Below are 18,728 nucleotides of genomic sequence, written 5' to 3' on the forward strand. Positions count from 1 at the left end.
GCTGGGAGTGGGTGAGGGTGGGCAATGGATGGCCTCTCCGTGCCTAGATTCAGGCTATGAGGTTTAAGGGTTAAAGTACCCCTGGGTGACATTTCTTCTATGTCTTTGGGTTGACTCATGTATGTTGCGTGTCTGAAGATTTCCTCTGCATGTCCTCTGTTCTTGTTCTGGTGGGTTGTGTAGTGGCTGTGTTCTCTGACTGTATTTACTGTTCATCCACTCCCTTTCTTGTAGGTGAACTTTTGGTGAAACCCAGCCCACTGTCCTGTGTATAACAGGCTGTGCACTTAATGCTTATTGGTGCTAATGCTGTTTTATACAGACGTGTGTTTCTTTTGTGGTGTGGATAGCTCTGTAGGAGGGTGTGACTGTGAGATTGGGCATGTGTGCGTACATGCATTGGTGCGGTTTGGAGGGTGTGTGCCCTGGAGAGTATGCCTGCAGGGGAGAAGGAGGTTGGAGGATTCTTATGTTTGTGTCTAAGGACCGATGTAGAATTTGTAAAGTGGTAATCAGAAAGGTAGACCCTACATTGTGTAGGGAAAGGGGGTCTATGGGTGTTAGGAAACTGCTCTGGGGACAGGTGGGCAATAAGGGAAAGGGCTATACTAGGTGTATGATGAACTAGCTTGGTGTGAGATGTGTACATAACATGTCAAGCGCTGTATTTGTGTAGATAATTGTGTGTGTGTGTGTGTGTGTGTGTGTGTGTGTGGTGTAGCCTCTGCCCGCCTGGCTGCGCCTGCCTGCTCCTGCAGAGCCCCGCCCGCCCGACACAGCAGAGCTCAATCAGCCGCTGCATGAATACACTCGAATGGAAAGTTGTGTTCAGCTGACCGGAGAAATCGGAGCCTGGCTAGCTCCCCTCCTCCCTCCCTCCCTCCTGCCCTCCCTCAGGCCAGACAACCACGGGGGCCCTTGCACTGGGGCAGAGGAGGCTCAACTCAGCTGGGGCCGGAAGGGCAAAGGGGGTGTAGATGAGCAGGCTTGAGTGCTAGGATGTGGGGGACTGCATCCTGGCGATCTGTGTGTCTCAGCCCCAGCACTTGGGAGTGGAGGGAATTGGGGAAGGCCCAGGAAAGTCCCCTGAGGTGGCAGCCGGTGTTCTAGGTGGGACTGAGAAGGCCACAGAGGCAGAGAAGGATGGCGAGAGCAAGAAGAGACTGGGATGTCCAATGTTCCAGGACGCCAAGCGAGTCTAGTGTGCCACAGGCCTGGGACTAGGCTGCAAGCTCCAGGGACTCCAGCGACGGGCTCAGTCTAGAATGTGCCTGGCTGACCCAGTCTGTTTTTCAGAAGAAGCTGAGGGAGCCACTCCGCCACCACAGTCCACACCAGGGTTCGTGTCCCATCCCCACTTCGCCTGCCAGAGGCCTGGGCCTGGCCCTCCCAGTACCTCACTGGAGTCCTCTTCTCATCCAAGTTCTAGGCATCACTGGCTGGTCCCACTGCCTCCAACCCCAATCAGCCCAGACTGGCCGGGCTCCTATGCCTCCAATCCCACTAATGATCAGTACCCCCACCCTGTGCCGTGGCAGCTTCCAGGTCACTTCATTTTAATCAGCTATACATCTCATGGGGATAATCAACTGCGCTGGCAGTCAATTCTGCGTGATTGGAGGAGAGCAAGAAGAGGAGCTAGGTTGGTGCTAAGCACCCTAGGTATGGGGGTGAGGGGTGAGGAGAAAGAGGTGAGCAAGCGGGAAGGGGTAGATTGGCCTATCTTCCTCCAGGCAGGCAGCTTCTAGGGCTCAATGACTTTGATAGAGATTTTCCCAGTTTCAGATCTGCCGGTTCAGGTTTCCTGTGCAAATCCCGGATTGTTATTGTTTTTCTTTGAGGGAGGTACGAACGAAGAGAGTATCCCCAAATTGGCTGCTATTCTTCCAGCCCCTCATACACTAGAGTAAGCAGCCCAGGTATACAGAGGCCTGTGCACACAAGGGAGATTCCCAGGCCCAATGTGCTGGCTGAGGTGCCAGGTGGAAGCACGGTGGCACAGGGTAGTGAGTGCCAACACTCTGGCACAGGGCAGACAGAGGGGACGACGGATGGTTAATGCTGAGGCCTTCTTATCCAGCCGAACAAGGCCCACTTGAGAGCACACATCATTGCATACATCCCCCAACCCCAAGGCACAATCAGAAACATTCCCAGGCAACAGGGGCTGTGCACAGTGGCTGAGATGGCTTTTCCGCCAGCAGGGCTTCAGCCAGGCCTTGACCTCGAGCTCTGCCCCACAGCCCCTGGGACATTGACTGCTTTGGCCATGGCTTTGTGGGACCCAGAAAGAAGAATGGGCAGACAGTGGATGAAAGGAGAGATCTAGTCAGAAAGGGGCCTCTTTTCCCTCACTCTGATGTTTAAAGGGGCAGGGACCACATCCAACATGATATCTGCAGTGTATCTGGCTAAAGGGGTGGACTGGGAAAGCCACAGAGCCCAACTTCCCTGAGCCCTCCAGTCAAAGAATACCCATTGTGACTCCCCGTTCCTTAAAGGGAGAGGAAGGTCAGTTAGGGCTGGGCGACTTGGCAGTCATATCTGTGGGTTGACTAAAACAAGGCAACCCACACATGTCCACACCAGAATCTAGACACCTATCCACTGCACAGAAAGGCTCTGCACTCACAGCATTCTATAGGTATACTGGAGCCACTCCTCGCAGAACTAAGTGTATGTGTGTATATATATATACACACTGTGTGCACTGATGCACTGTGCGCACATTTACTGTAAACATCACACACACACATCACTTTATGTGCAGACCTTGATTGCATGGTGGAAGCCCAGCATTCGGAAGTGCACAGATCTGCACCACTCCCAAGTGCTTATGCCTCTCCCGCGGGGAATTTGTAGGTCAGGTCAGAAAGTGCAGAGTAAAGTACTGGTGTTTGTACAGACCTGGGTAGTAACATAGGAGATGACAGAGAGTGATAGATGACAGCTAGCGAGACAGACAGAGAGCAGGTGGGTGACACCCGCAGGGCCTAGGCCTCCAAAGCTGAAGCCTGCTGCGGATTCTGACAGCCTCCTTTTTGCAGTGAAGAAAGAGGAATAGGTGCGTATGCCCCAACTTGCTTTCTCTATCTTCCTTCAGGCAGGCAGCTTTGGGGATGTTGAGAGAAGGAAGAATTTTAACTCCAGAGGTTTGTCCCATGTCCCCAGACAAGAAGGCATCTGCTTTCTAGTGTCACTAGTGAAGACCCTTCCAGGAATCACTCTCCAGCCATAAATTCTGTTAGGCAATGGGGTAGGGTCAATCCAGACTCTTCACACTGTTGGAGGCAGCCACTTCTTTGGGTTTCAGGCCCAGGCTCTGGGTCAAGTATGTGAGAAGCCGTTTAAAAAACAAAGTTAGGGGACAAAGCCCCTCATCTAGGGACAACATTCTGTACACGAGAACAGAAGCTCAATCTGTGTAGAACCCCAAATTCCTACCACTTGGGTCTCCATTGCCTGAAATGTGTCATCATGAGAAACGTTTTCCAGGGCAGTAAACACATGCAAAGATTCTGACACTGGGTGCCAGTCCACAGAACTTGGAACCTCTCAAGGTTGTCTGGATGCTCTGGTTCTAAGCAAGGGCGCATGTGGGAACCTTCTGCTCCAGGCAAGCCCACACCCTGGGCACGAAAGGCCCCACTTGTGCGCTCAGGTCACCTTTGGGCATGGCCACCTTTGTCCAGCCCGCCTGCATAAACCCCATGGTGCTGCCAGGGATGGGGACAAAAGAAAATCGGAAGTCAAAATTAGTTTGGAAACAGTGCGATATTCCAGGCACGTTTCTCCCTAATCCTCCTTGCTTTGGAAATTGGACTTTCAAGGGAAGGCAAGTTTTCTGAAATTACCTCTTTGGCTCTTCCTTGGGTGCAGGCCAGCCTGGCCCAGAGCAGGAGAGGTGCCACCAGCTATGCCATCACAGGAAACTGTGGGGGCCCTGCTCCGGGGGGCCGGGAGGCCTGAGGCCAGCAGAAACCTGGTTAGCAAAAGGAGGTGATTCTTTTGGTTTTCAGTTTGAAGTGTAAATCGACTCTGAAACATCTTAAGAACTCGAGGGACTCCAGTTGATCCCAAAAGTCGGGAAGAAATTTCAAAGATATAGGTGGAGACCCATAAGGCAAGTCATCCAGTCACACAGACGCGCACACGGTTGGTGAGAAGGGAGTTCATTCTGATTCCAGGCCCTAAACTCCTTAAACTACTCCTTGCTTGCTCTCTCTACCCTCCTCCATGCTCTGGCTACAGTTAACTCCCACCCCCCCAAAAAGTATACAAAACCTGTCAGCTCCGCTCTGGTTGGATGCTTGGATTTGGCGACTTTGTATGTTTCCCCTTAAAAAAATGGCGACAACAACGAAAGACGCCAAACACTCCCCCAGTGACCCACAAGGGCCGCGGCAGGCTACACTTCCTGGGGATGGTGGCCTGGCAGCTCCCGCTGAAGCAACTGGCCCCCTCCTTCTGCACTCTCTTTGCCTTTTCTGTCAGGTTTTGGCTTTGGTTCTTTTCTGAAGGGCCTGTTCCCATTTCCCCCCACCCTCCTCCAGGAAAAAAGCTCAGACCCAGCCTTAAAATTCTGCCCCAGCTCTGGCTGCGTAGCTGGAGTGGAAGGAAGGCCGGATCACTGCACCCCAGGGCTTCGGCTCAGGGGCGGACAAAAACACCAGTCTCGGGGAGAGATAAGAAAATGGAGAATACTGTATTTGCTTTAGAAAGTTTTTACATATAGATAAACACGCAGTTAAGATAACAGTAAAAGCGCCCTACGGGGAGTGAGAGATATCTCCAAAGCAGCTAAGAAATACTTGAAATAGCTTTTGCATAAGAATACTACGGTCTCACCCTCCGCTTTCGCTATCGACGGGGTCCCTCTTCCTAACCCTGCCCTCCAAGCACACCTTGACTGCCAAGTCAGCGCCAGGAACACGGAGTGGGAGGAGAACCCCAAAAAGGAAAGAGACAGGTGAGCGGGAAGGAGGAAGAAGGAAGGAGAGAGAAAGAAAGAAAGGGGGAGGAGAAAAAGCAATATCATATACAGGCAATTTCTACACATATATTACAAACTGGGAAAATGACCGATCATTAAGATATACATAATTCATATAAAATTTTGAAATAAAAATAAAAATCTGTTACAGTCATAACTATTCTTTTTCCACATTTATAACCAGTACCCACACAGGCAGTGACAGAGTGGAGAGAAAAAGGTGCTTACGAAGAAAATGATTGTCTGCTGAACAAAAAACAGAAGATTGCATCTTGTTTGACCAATACTTGGACTTAAAAACAGAGAAAGAAAGAGAGAGAGAGAGGAAGAAAGAGAGAGAGCAACAAAAGGCGAGAAACATTTGCTATTTCCCTCTCCAGGAGTTCTTTTCTTTTTTCTTTTTCTTTTTAAAACAAATTCCGAACAGAGATGGCGGTTTTATTTTTTTCTTTTTGTCTGTTTTGCTTTTGTTGTCTTGTCATCGTAGTGGTGCTTGGTTTTTTTTTGTAGTCGACTCTTTTAAATCGTTTTAAACTAGAGAGAATATTTTCCCAGATACAAATAAATCGTCATGCAGGTGGGGTGCCGGGTCCGTGGGAACCGAAAGGAGAAGCCGTGCTTGTCCTAGAAAGTATACAACTGTCACCTCTTTTATGTTTCTGCCCGAAACATCAGCATTTGTGACTGTCTGTTGGCGTCGCGGTCCTTTGGGGTGGTGTTGGTGGTAGCTGGTAGTTGGGGGCTATTGATGGTTTGCGTTCAATTTATTTTTCTTGGATTTTATATATTTTTGGCTGGGGTAGGAGTGTGTGTGTACTTGTGTGTGTGTGATTGTGCGTCCTGATTTCGGTTTGTTTTGGGGACGGAGGAGGAAGAGAGGGCAAGGAGGAGGGCGCGAATGAGGAGGGGGAGGAGGGCGGCCTTGGGCATCATACATCACATTCCGAGTCGCTGGAGGTTACCGAGAGGATGGAGGTGCCGGTGTCCGCGCGCTCCGTCAGGCTGGACACACTGGTGGTAGGGCTGGCCGCCGTGGACGGCGACTCTGCCGAGCCGTGCGTGGGGCAGCCGGGCTCGGCCAGCGAGCGCATGCCGCTCGGTCCGATGGCCTGGTGCTGGAGCCTGCGGGAGACAGAGAGCGGCGCCTGCCCTGACACAGCGGCTGCGCCACCAGGCTCTGCCAAGCCGCCTACGAGCCCGCGCCGCCAGGAGCGCGGGGCCTGCCGCCCGCGGGGCTCCCCAGCTTCCCCCACTCCGCGCGCCCTTTGCCACCGCCCCCGACTCCGCTCTCTGCGTGCATTCCCCTTAAAAAGGACCCGGCTGCTCCTTGAGCGCCGCAGAGCCTCCCCAGCACGGAACTTGGCTCTCGTGTCCCTCCCCAGGGCTCCCTCGAGCTTCTAAAGGCTTCTCAGTTCGGGGCTGGCCCCTGGGCACACGCAGGGAAAGATGCAGAGACCCGAATGAGCAGAAGGGGAGGGGAAGACAGGGTGTTTCTTCCTCCCCGGTCCCTGGGACTCTTCAGACCGAGCCAGCTGGCCCAGGAGCGGCTCCGTCGCCTCAGTGTCTCCTTCCCCAGGCCCCCCAAACACACTCCGGGAGCTGCGGGCTGCTCACCCACCGCCTCTCCGGGGCAGGGCCGGCTGGCTTTGCTCTCAGGATCCCTGCGCAGAGCGCAGGACCGGGGTAAGAGAAAATGCAGACGCTGGGAGTAGAAAAGTGGGGAAAGACGAGGGAGAGAGAAAGAGGGAAAGGAGAAGGCAGGAGGGGAGCGCAGAGCAGTCTCCTGCTCCCCGTCTCACGGGTCAAACAGCGGCTGCCTGAACCTCTGTCCCTGACTCCCCTCCACAAGGAGGCCTTCCCCTGGCCCTGGGCTCTCCCCCTGTCAGGCGAAAAGTTGCCTCCATAGGCCGGTGAGAGGACTGAAAGCTCAGGCGTGGGCCGCCTAAACCCAAACACACTCACTCACTCACTCCAGCAACTCACACCCAGCCCCCAGCCCCCGAAGCTGTCAGCAGCAGGGGTCCTGCTCCCAGTGTACTTACACCAGGCCTAGCGCCTATCCAGGCGGAGTAGGGACACAGGCTCCCCATTAAGGCTTTCACCTTGATGAACTTCTTCACTTCTCTCTTCCATCCCTGTTCTTTTCTCCTTTCCCCATCTTTCCCTCCAGTTATTTTCTCCCTACTTGCCCCAGGCCCAGCTCAGCTGACGGGTCAACCCCGGTACAACTTGGTGATTCTGTAGCAAATTTGCGAGATATAGAGACTGCTCCTGCTCACTTCACAATTTAGTGGGCCAAGGGGATGTTTCTTGGCTGGGGCAGGAGGGCTAGCGCGCGCAGGATCTCTCCACTCCCAGCCCGGCTCTCCTGCTCCAGGTCATACAACTTGCCATGCTATGGGAAGGAGGCTGGCTGCATGAGGCCATCCGCCTTTTCCCTTTGTGGCAGGGGCCTAGGTTCGGTTTCCTCTCCCTGACATTTGTAGATTCTTCCTCGGGTTTGTGCAATGCATGGAAATAAGGACCAGATGGCAAGGAGTGTTCTGTCCTTCCTTCCCTGTCAGTAGGCTCCTGAGGACCGCCAGGCTGAGGAGGCGTGCTCGGGTGCAGCTGCAGTGCAGGGCTAAGGCTCCCGGGGCCCGGACCAAGGACCGTGGACACTCAGGACCACACATACACACTCTCCACCCTGACCAAAGCCTCTCTCCAGCAAAGCAATCGGTAAAACCACAGCACGCGCCCCTCTTCCGCACGTCTGGGCAAGAGGAAACTTTGTCCAACTGGCCAGGGGGTCGCGGCTTCTCGCACACTCAGCAGCCGATGGCACCCTGCCCCACCCGCCCCCATGTCAACCCCTCTCCCCCTCCCGGGGTCCGGAGACGGTAGCCAGGCCGCGGGCCCTGTCACTGACCTGTTCTTGGCTGCCGCGGCACGGTCGCGCTGCCTCCGGTTCTTAAACCAGTTGCCTACTTGTGTGGGAGTGAGGCCGGTGGCCTGCGCCAGTTCGCGTTTCTTGCTGGGATTGGGGTAGGGGTCCTGCAGGTACCACTCCCGCAGCAGACTCCGAGTCCGCTCCTTGAAGCAATGCGTCTTCTGCTCGCCGTCCCATATGGTGCGCGGCAGCGGGAACTTCTTGCGCACGCGGTACTTGTCCACCGGGCCAAGTGGGCGGCCGCGCAGCTTCTCGGCCTCCTGGTAGTGCGCCTCGAGCCACATGGCCTGCAGCTTGCCGTGAGACTCCTTGGTGAACTTGTGGTTCTCCAGGATGTGGTAGAGGTCACGGAAGTTGCCCGTGTGGAAGGCGACCACAGCGCGCGCGCGCAGGATCGACTCGTGCTTGTTGATGGCCTCGCACGCCCCGGGGGCCACGGGCAGCGACCAGAGGAAGCGGCCCAGCCGCTCGATGTCGCCCGTCTCCTCCAGCGTCTCACAGACGCTGGCCACCTGCTCCGGCGAGAAGTTGAGGGTGGGCAGCTGGAACATGGACAACTCTTCCGGGGGGGCCCTGGAGCCGCCGCCGCCGCCGCCGCCGCCGCCTGCTCCGCCAGCACCGCCGCCGCCCGCACAGTTGCCGCCGCCGCTGCCGCCCGCGCCGCCGCCGCCGCCCGCACCGGTCCCGCCGCTGCTACTTGCCAGAAGTAGGGAGCGGTGGTGAGAATCGGCGAAGTTTGGCAACAAGAAGTGGGAGGAATAGAGGTCTAGGGGGGAGCGGAATACCATGGACTGACCTGAGAGGAGAGAAAATTCAGGGAGAGGAAGAGAGAGGGGAGGAAGAGGAGGAGAGGGGCGATGAGGACCAGGAGGAGGGAGAGGAGAGGGGGGAGGAGGAGAAGGAAAGGAGGGGGGAGCAGGAGGAGGAGGAGGAGGAGGGGTAGGAGGAAGGGCGTAAGGGACACCCACACCCTACACACATCCACACACACACACACCCGCGCAGCCACATAGAGAGGGAGGAAGGAGAGCGGCCCGGTGCGCGCGCGCAGAGAGCGAACCCGAGACAGAGAGAGGGAGAGGGAGAGAGAGAGCGAGAGCCAACCACCGCCGAGTCAAGATTCAGCGATTCCACAGCAATCGCCCTAATGACAACAGCCTCATAATATCTCCCCTAAATCCACAGTGAGTGCAGCATTGAAACATTTTGTTTCGCTTTTCTATTGGTCTGCGGCATGTCGTTGTGGCGTTGCCACGGCAACCGCTGCCAATCACTGTCAGCCCTGCCAATCAATACCGAGAACGTAAGGACGGTTTTACCACTTAGCCAGAAGGGGGGGAGGGAGGGGGAGAAGGAGCGGAGGGAAAGAGGGAGAAGGAGAAAGGGAATTTTAAAAAATCTTTGCAACTCTTAATCTTGCCACTTTCTCTCTCTCTCTCTCTCTCTCTGTCTCTCTCTCTCTCTGTCTCTCTCTCTCTCTCTCTCTCTCTCTCTCTCTCTCTCTCTCTCTCTCTCTCCTTTCTTCGCTGTCTCTGAGTTCCCTTCTTTCTTCTTCCTCAAAGAAGTTGATCCAGAAATTCAAAGACCTATGGGTATAGAGTTGTTGAATGGGATGAGCAATTAAAAGGGGCATTTTGTTGGGAGGTGATTTTGTTGGGAGGTGAGAGACTACATATGCTGCATGAAGGCCGAGGGCCAGCCAACAGGGCACGGTTTGCACATGGTGTGCGCGTCGGGCAGCCTCTTTCTGCCTATGTGAGCACTAATAGTGGCGAGGAAGAAAGAAGAGATGAGATCATGGGGCCCACCGCCAGCCGACCCCGGTCTGGCAGGTTGCTGTGCCCGGGGATCTCCGATTTCGGGGGGCATCGGGTGCTGGGAGCCGGAGCCCAGGACCCAGGGGATAGGAAGCCGCCCTGGCGTCCCCCTTCCCGGATCAACGGCCACATTTACCCCAACTTTCTCTACACTGCATCCAGCTTCTCTTTACTCTGCCCCAGTCAAGGAAACTTGATTTGCCATATTGCCCTGCATTTCAAAACAGCAGTAGAAATAACAGGACACTTCTTTCCATCTTAAAAAGCAGCCTGCCTCTTTGTTCCCCCCCCAGTCTTCAGCTGCTTCTCCTAGAAGCTGAGAAGCCTGGGAACCCTCTGCCCCCACGACAAGCCCACTACCCCCGACCCCCAGGAGCACTGGGCCTGCCTACCAGCCCCAGAAGGGCACTCAAACTTTGGAGGCTGCCCCAAAGAAGCATAGAGGCCTGCAAATTGCTTGCTTGTTCACATTGTAAAGAAAAAATAATAAAAGTCTAATTTCTCTAAGGAAAGCCCAAAACAGACCCCAAGAGGCCCACAGAATGGAGATAGCTGTCCCTCTCTCTGGCCACTGCAGGCCGCAGGCCGTGAAGGAGTATTTATTCTAAGGTATGTCGCTTTCAAGAAGATGTAATCAGCATCTTGAGCCGGGCCTCCCTTTGTGAGGCTTCTGTAACTATGGGAGTGTGATTTACGCAGATTTGTCGAGGTCAGAGACGTCTTTCTCCTGCGCGGTGTATATTTAGACAGGACTCGGTTTGGCGTTAGAAAGTATATATTTTGAATGAGTTCACACACGGTAGCCAACAATGCCCACATTGTCGGCCCGTGGACAACGTGTATTGAAACGCAGCGTCCAGACTTCAACTAATCTGCCCTCAATAAAGCTGAAATAATTATCCTAAGCTGCCTTTCCAGAAGAAAAATCATTGAGGAATTCAAAACTTTTTTTTTTTTTAAAGATCTTTTCTACATTCCGATGCAGACCTGGGGGCGAGGCTCCGCGTCTACACCGCTTTGGAGGTCTCAGTGAGGCAGGAGAGAAAGAGAGATGGAGAAAGAATTTTAAATGTGAAACCTAACGCGACCGGGGCTGCCAGGGGCTTAGACCCTAACCCCCGAGCTCGGCGTTCCTTGCGCCTTGACCCCCGCAGCGCCAGGCCTGCAGGCGCGGAAAGCGAAAGCCGGGTGGGGAGTTTCCGCAGGGGGCTGGAGGCTCTGGGCTGGGCCAGGGGGCAGACAGCGGCCCACTCAGCCCTAGGCAGCCGACGATCACTGGTCCTAAACCCGCTGACGGAGGCCGGGAAACATTCGCTCAAAAGGAAGACCGGCCAAGGCCTACTTGGGGTGACTTCTCCCCTCCATATAGCTGCCTCCCGGCCAATGCATCCTTTCCCGCTCAGCTTCGAAGCTCTGGCGGTCGTTCATTGCGCCCAGAAAGAGCCTTGAGGTTGGGACACAAAAACAGACACTTCATCTTTTCTTCCCGATCCCTTTCTCTCGTAGGGGAAGGATTATAGGCTGAGGGGTGGGAGGAGGAAGGGGCAGGAGGAGGAAGCGGGGGAGGAAGGAATGAAAAAGGGGAGGGGAGTGGGTATTGTGCCGCGTGTGGGGGGAGAATTCCTACGGGTGGGTTTCCGAATATTGTGTTCAACTTTTTGAAAGCAGCTCGTGACCCCGAAACTGCATCCCCTGGAGCCGAGGACCCAGGCGCCGGGCGGGCGGGTGTACCCACCCAGTCCCCTCCCCGTCCCCGCAACACCCGCCTGCGGGTGGGGGAGACACGGTCTCTCCCCGCCGCTGTGCTGCTGGCCCCGGAGGGAGGCTGGGCAGGTGCCGCGGGCTCTGCCGAAAGCGCTGAAATCGAAAACCATCGTCACTCAGGGAGAATTAAGGCAAGTGGGGCTGAGACTCTGCTCGGCAACACCCTTTCCCCAGCGTCGGCTGGGATTCCTGCCGACCCGCCGCACCAAGCCTGCTCCAGTGGCGGCAGCGGCTTACAGAGCGCCAAGCAGGGCGGAGGGCGGCGGCAGAGCGCGCAGCTTTGTGCGCTGGGACAGCGCCGGGCGTCGCCGGGCGGGAGGGCAGCCCAGGCTGTCAGAGCCTCCCGGTAAAGCCCAGCTCCGCGCCGCCCACCGAGCCCACCTCGCTGTCCAGTTGCCACCAACGCCTCTCTGCTCCGGCCGGACGCACCACACCCGCCACCCGGAGCCCGTAAGTTCAGAGTCCCGAGAGCTAAGGAGGGAGGCAGGGCGGCGGGTCCTCGGCGGGGACACTTGGCCGGGCTCCTAGCGGAACTGGGACCGCAGGCTCGGCAGCGTCTTGGTCTAGGAGTGCAGATCCCAGTGCAGAGCGGGGGCTGGGGTGGGGAGGACCGCTGGGAAGCACCAGAGCTTCCCCTCCCAAATTCGCCTCCCAACAGGCGCTGGGGGGGGGGGTGTTAGAAGCATAAGGTTCTCGGGGTCCGGGCCCTAGGCCTCCTTCCCCTTGCTTTGGGCCCCCGTGGCGTTGGGCAGGGCGACTACGGGGTGACGAACCTGGGGGACCGCTGAAGGCGGAGGCGTAGGGGGCGCCTGCACCCTGGGACTCTCAAAGCGGGGAGATCGGATGGGCACGTCAGCCCGCGGGCCTTAGCTCTCCCACACCCTCTCACTGCTCACCCTCCGAGATCTGGCACTTGGCGCAAGTATAGGCCGAGGTCACAAAATTGTCACCATGGTCCCCGCTATATCCTGGCCCAAATGACCTGAAGGACAGCGTACAGGTGATGCGAGGAGAAAGGGCGTTCGGGCTGCAGAGTGTCTTTCTCTAGCAGGACCTACTGGCCATTTATTTACAAATGTCAGCATCAACTCCAGCATTCACGACTCCACCAGGAGAGGAGCCTGAGAGACTCCCACTCTCTCCTTGTTTGGCGTTACCAGGAAAGCCAAGAACTCTGCCAACCTCCAGAGGGGGGGACCCGAGGGCTGGGGCAGCTGCATCCGCTCGGCCTCGCTCAGCTCGGTGAGGCTAGTTTGTCCCGAGGGGCAACGCCCCTTCCGGCCCCCAGGACGGCGCGAGGCGGGGGCCGGCCCAGTGACCAGAGGTCTGGGTTTCCCCACAAGCTACGAACTGAGGCGCTTGGAGCGGGCAGCCGAGGAGGGCGCAGGGGAGCGCAGCACGCAGGCGGGGAGGCCGCGAAGCTCTTCAAGGACCCCGATTACTTTCCTTTGAATGAAAAACAACAACAACAACAACAACTGCTCCCCCTCCCACACGCCCCCCGCCTCCTGCCTTAGCCTCGGGGGACCCGCGCTCCAACAATTGTCGCCTGGGACAGTAAACACAGCTCAGTTGCCTCAACTTTCTCCGCACATAAAAGTTCCCGGCGTGCGGGGAAATTTGAATATTTGATCAGCCCCTTTGAGTGACCCTCATTAGCCTGGCGCCCTGCTAAGGCCTCGCCACTGCAAGAAAGCTGCTGGGCCCGGCATTTGTATGCCTTGTTAGCGCCGCTTAATGAAGCCGCCCCAACGGCTCAAAGGCGGCCTCCGGGGCTGGCGGCGCGCACCTCCCGGCACCCCGCTCTGCCTAATGAGTCCCGCCGCCTCCTGAAGGCCCCTCCGCCCCCCACATCCTCAAACAAGAGGAGTTTGGCTCTGTCTTGGGCCACCGCACTTCTCACCGCCAGGCCCAGGGCTGTGGGCACAAACCCCGCCCAGCGGACAGAGGTGGGAGTCATGGAGGATGGGAGCCATACAGATTGGGGACTGGGTTGTGGCCTCAGGTTGTAGCCCAAAAGGAGCACGGCCAAACCTACCCCAAGAAGGCCAATTCAAATCAGTTAGTCACCCCAGTTCCTTAAAGACACATCTGACCTAATATTAGGGTGGCAGAGGGCAGACGCCCAAGGGAGGGTCAGCTTTCCATCTTCCTTCCTCCGCAAGTTCCTTTGGTCTCCACTGCGCACGGGGCTACCTACTTCTTTGCAGGGAGCCCCTTCTGACAGCCAGAACTGACGTGCTAAGGCTTGGATGTGAGAAGGGGTGGGCACGTTCAACTCCTCAAGCGTCATTGTCCCCACCATCCACAGACCCAAACATAGTCAAATGTTATGACAGTTGGCATCAGGGCAGGCAAGGTACCACTGGCTACCCTGCCCACCCCCTAAGAGAGCCATGACCTCTCTGGTCTCTCTTTAATCATGCTTCCAGTCTTCAGGAGGCCTGAAGAAAACTTCTAGGCAGGGCCACCCTGTACAGGACTAACTGGATGCTAGGATGAGACCAGGACTAAAACAGGCCTGAGGGAGAGGAAGAGAAACATCAGTCACTCTGGGAAGAAGGGTGGGGGGCAAAGCCATCACTACTTCCCCATTAACCAATGGGATTAAGAAACCCTATTAGAAATTGTGCTTCAGTCCTCTGAAAAAGTAGACTTTCTTGCCTCTGCCGCCTCTCCTGATGCCCTTTTCCCAGGATAGTTGTCTCTCAAGGTCCCTCCTTGTTGACCCAACTCGGGCTTTTAAGGGTTACTTTTGGCGGGATTAGTGCACAGGGCTTAGGAAGCATGTTGCTCTCAGAGCCATGCTCTGGGCCTCCTGGAGATGGGAGCACCCCCATTTGCCCACAACCCCTCAGATACACAGCAGGCTGTCCAGGTTGGTAACCTTGGGACACCATTCCAGGGCAGCCACCTTTAGAAATGAGTGGCACCCAACCAGTCCTCACCCTCTGCCAAAAGGCCTGGTAGTCCCCTGGGTTAGCAGAGCCTTTTAAATCCATCTGATCTTCTCTTCTCTTTCTTTCCCCCAGTTCAACTGGCATGCCCCACCCCATTTACCATCCCACCCCCATCCCCATATTTAAGCCCAAACTGATGATCTTTAGGGCTCATCTCTGTGCTGAGCAAGGTGGTGCCCCAGCCTTGACCAATCTAAGGGGCAAAGGTAGGAGAGGGGAAGCAAGGGGTGGATGCTATCGGAGAGAAAGGGGACCTGAGGCGGAAGGTAAAAACTCAGCTCTGTGGCCCCAGAGCCAGGCCCAACTGCTCAGGGGAGGAGGGGAGGGGAGGGGGCTAGGAGTCCGCGGGCAACGGTCGGGGCATCGGCGTGGGGGGCTTGATCCACAGGAGAAGGGCGGGAGGCGGGGGTCGGGGGAGCGCGCAGGGCGCGGGGGGGCGGGATGCGGCTCTTTAAGAGCCACACGGTTGGCAGGAGAAGCGCGCGGCCCGGTGCTGGTAGAGCAATGACCCGAAGGGGATTTAGAGAGAAGGGAGCAGGCATGCTCTGGGGGCTTTGTCGGGGGCGACCAGAGAGGCCGAGGCACAAGAATAAGGAGCGACCGCGTCTTGAAAGGCCGCACGGAGGCGGCGGCGCTGCTGCTCTTGACTTCTGAGCACGTCTTAGAAAGCCTGCCCCGGCTTAAGCCCAACTGCCTGTGCTGGGCCCTGATCGCCGAGTCCGCGGGTTCCCAGCCTCCGGCCTCCGAGCCCAGGAGGTGTGGGATAAGGGGCGCTCTGGGGTGACGGGAGAGCTGGCAAAGTTGCTTTTGGCTCTACAGCCGCCTGACCCTAGCGCAGAGCTGCGAGCCTGACCCGCCACACCCCGCATGGCCAGAGAAAGAATTTTCTGTTTCCAACTTCGGCTTTTGGTTTTGTGTGTCCACCTCGCACAGCTCCGCAGCCGGCCGGCCCCAAAGGGAGTCTCAACAGGTGGCCGGGTAAGTCATTTAAAAATTCGGGTTATATCGTCAGCCCCTCCCCTCCCAGTTTTCTCCCCGGCTGCCTTGCATTGCCTGTGCTCCTCGCGCCTGCACGGGCGGGAGGAGGAAGTGCGGGGGGTGGGGTCGGGGGTGAGCGGCGCCCTCTCCCAGGGTGTCCTCGGGCTCCTGGTCCCTGCTCAGGACCGCGGGCCGGCGGCCCCTGCGAAGCTCTACCCAGTACCCCCGGGTCGCGATCGCCCTGAACTCCGTTGTGGGCCCTGGTACTCTAGGGTGTGTGTGGGGGGGAGGGGGAGCGTCGGTTGCAGGAAAAGGGGCGGGGAACTGTTTGGCCGGGCGGCTTTTGTATGGGGGTTATCGCAGAAACCCAGTATCACACGCTGTCTTAGGAGAGACCGGGATCCCGCCGGGGGAGCCCGCACTAGCTGTACAACAGCCCGCAGAAGCGCGTTGCAGCCGCCGGCGGTGGGGATAGGGTGGTGGAGACGGAGGGGACGCGAAGTGGGAGGAGGGGTAAACAGAGAAAGGCAAAGGCAAGAAATCCTGGGCGTCCGAGTGAAAAGTCGGAAAATGTCCTCAGAGCGCGCAGGAAATAGGCGCGCTCGCTCGCGGGCTCTCTCTCTCTCTCTCTCTCTCTCTCTCTCTCTCTCTCTCTCTCTCTCACACACACACACACACACACACACACACACAGGCACGCACTCATACCCACCCCAACACAAGTAGCCCATGCACACGCTCCTGGCAGTGCGGGTCGCAAGCCCCCGCGCCCAAGCGAAGCCACAGTGGAGCCACCCTCCTTCTTCTCCCTCCCCGGCTCTCAGAGCGCTTCCTCCAGATCACCGGTGCCCCGAGAATGACTGGGGGAGCTGGGAGGGCCCCCAGGGCTGGGGCGCGGGGAGGATCTTACCTGCAGAAAGGTAAGGGAAGCCAGGAGCAGGGAGCAGCAGCGGATAAATATTCATTAGGAAGTGTAAGTGTCTCCTTTTAAACCGCGCGGCGCGCGCTCTCGCTCCTCTCTCTCTTTCCCTCCCTCTCGCTGTTCTCCTGTGAGACTCTTTTCCCCTCTCTCCCAGTCCCCCCCACCCCTACCCCACCCCCTTTCCTGCGAAATACCTGGTGGATCCCAGTCTAGCTAACTTGTTCGGAGGCCTGAGCATGAGGCAGCCTCTACAGCTGTTTGCCCTCGCTCTTGGGGCGCGCGTTCCCCATCCGCCTTCCCTCCGGTCGCCCAGCCCGCACGCCCTCCTAAATTACTACACCATTAGCTTTATTTTCCTGTGCGGGGTGGGGTGGGGTGGGGGAGGAGGTGGTGGTGCTGGTGGTAACCGCGCAGCCCGACGCACCTCCGCAAAGCGGGCCAAGAGCCGGTTGGAGGCTGCCCCAGCTTCATCCCCACCCCACATCCCCACCAAGTCTGATTTCTCCCCGATCCTCTTTCCATCTCCACCTCCACCCTGTACCAACCCAACTTCACCATCGCTCTCCACGCCCTCCCCCCGCCGCAGCCAATCCGGATACCCAGCCAGAGCGACACTGAGATGCCAGGTGTGTGGGTACAACGCGCTGAGGTTGTGGGGTAGCCATTGGAGTGCCCCTTTCCCGCGTATGTTTTCTAGCTTGACCCTGAGTGGGCACCTGGGCAGCTTGGGCTGAGGACCAGAGCGCCGCAGCGCACATGAAGGGCATCACCCCGCCACGCCTCAGGGCCCCTGGGCCTTGGCTCTTTGGCTTGGCCTGGGAGGCCGCACGGAAGGTGGGAAAGAAGTGGCCTCACTTTGTGGCAATGCGCAAGAGAGACAGACGGACCCACCCACCTACTGACAATGGCCTTTTACGAACAAACTGACCTGAAGTTAGCAGCAAGCCTTCATCTTTCTCTCTCACGCTTCGAGAAAACACTCCCACAGGATTCCAGGAGCTCACAAGTCTCGGCACCATCCCTCTGAGAACCGTTTCCAGCCGCAGGCGAGCACGTGCACACCCCACCCCCAACCCCTCACCCGGAGGCCCCAGCCCCGGAGGCCTTCCCTGGTACCGTCTGGGGAGACTAGAAGGCGGCAAGGCGGCTCCGGGGGGAGGGAGACAGCGTAAAACCTAGGACGACCGTGGCCACCATTCTTGGTACTCTTCCTTGTCGCTCCAGGTCCCTAGGCCACTCCAAAGGCTCTAAGGGATGGTGTGGCCCCACGGTGCTTGGGGGTGACCTGGACGCGCACTCCCGCAGCCCGCCGAGCTCCGCTCGCTCAGGCGGGGGCGGGAGGAGGGGCCGGGGGGCGGGCCCAGGCCAGTTCCCAGTTACAAATACCGCTGCTCACCGGAATCTGAGCCGAGTTTCGCCCGCAAACACGCACGTCACTGGCCTGGAGGCACCGCGACCTCCTCAGTTCGGTGCTACACCTTCCCCAGGCTCCCGGGGGCGACGTTTGGTTGCCTGGGAGGGAGTAGTGCCGTCGCGAATCTCCAGGCGACCTCGCGACGTCCTCTTCCCCCATTTGGCCTGGTCTGGCCGGGCCAAAATCCACCCTGAGAGGTCCCAGAGGCTATTTGCACTCTTCTGGAAGGGAGCAAGGTGCAGGAACGTAGCAGTGTCTCCCTCCTCCTGGAAGGTTAAGAAGCTGGGCAGATGAAAGTGTAGGAGAGGTCTAGAGGGCCTTGGGGTAGGGAATCTTGTTAACCTTGCACCCCACCTAAAACTCCGAGTCTGCATTTGCACATCTCCCCGGAATGCAGACTCCGGAGGCACGTATGTAGCACACGACCGAGCCCAGGCTTAAGCTATCACCTAACTGTACACGAAGCGTCCATGCAATTGTACGCGAGTACACATGGGAGCATTAGAAGAACATTAACAGCAGAATTTGAGGAAAAAGGAAGTGTCTACAGACCGAATTATTCGAATGCACGGGTGCATAGCCAGTGGTCCAGACGCAGACAAAAGCCGCACGACGCGTGGGAGTGACCCCAGACACAGCGGCAGATGTACAGGAAGCCACACACAGGGCGAGTGGGCCGAGCGACGAAGCAGGCCTCCAGGACCTGGGCTTCCTGCTGGAAGGACTTGGTTCCTGAGAGGGCAACTTTGTTGAGCCGACTGGGTGAGAGACTTCAGGTCAAGCCCTGGAGATGAGACAGAGCACCTCATCCACCCCAAAGCCGACCTTTTCAACTTCCTCTCGTTTGGGCTGGAGACGCCCAGAAGAGGGCATTTTGACAGGGGTTATTTGTTAGTATTAGGAGATAGCGTTCTGAAGCAGCCTGGTGTGGAGAGCATAGATACACCC

At 57.3% G+C, this 18,728-nt stretch overlaps 1 protein-coding gene across 3 annotated transcripts; it reads right to left on the reverse strand.

Moving 5' to 3' along the window:
- Positions 1-4,690: 4,690 nt before the first annotated feature.
- Positions 4,691-17,554, reverse strand: SIX3 (SIX homeobox 3). 3 transcript variants are annotated; one of them, XM_081068315.1, is made up of 3 exons: positions 17,295-17,554; positions 7,905-8,721; positions 4,691-6,115 (listed from the first exon to the last, which is right to left on the reverse strand). In XM_081068315.1, exons 1-3 carry the CDS (start codon positions 17,383-17,385, stop codon positions 5,923-5,925), a joined length of 1,101 nt encoding a protein of 366 aa, XP_080924441.1. In that variant the 5' UTR covers positions 17,386-17,554; the 3' UTR covers positions 4,691-5,922. The 3 variants fall into 3 exon arrangements, with proteins under 3 accessions (XP_080924441.1, XP_080924443.1, XP_080924442.1); XM_081068317.1 differs by lacking the exon at positions 17,295-17,554 and adding an exon at positions 16,912-16,946; XM_081068316.1 differs by lacking the exon at positions 17,295-17,554 and adding an exon at positions 16,355-16,479.
- Between the last annotated feature and the right edge of the window lie 1,174 nt (positions 17,555-18,728).

Source organism: Rhinolophus hipposideros (assembly GCF_964194185.1).
Source record: "Rhinolophus hipposideros genome assembly, chromosome: 12".
Classification (NCBI taxonomy): domain Eukaryota; kingdom Metazoa; phylum Chordata; class Mammalia; order Chiroptera; family Rhinolophidae; genus Rhinolophus; species Rhinolophus hipposideros.

Coding starts and splice junctions, on each gene's coding strand:
- SIX3 (XM_081068315.1), bottom strand. CDS start 17,385: ATGGTGCCGAGACTTGTGAGCTCCTGGAATCCTGTGGGAGTGTTTTCT. Junction 8,722..17,294: donor AGGCTTGCTGCTAACTTCAG/GTCAGTTTGTTC, acceptor CTCTCCTCTCAG/GTCAGTCCATGGTATTCCGC. Junction 6,116..7,904: donor GCCGCGGCAGCCAAGAACAG/GTCAGTGACAGG, acceptor TGTCTCCCGCAG/GCTCCAGCACCAGGCCATCG.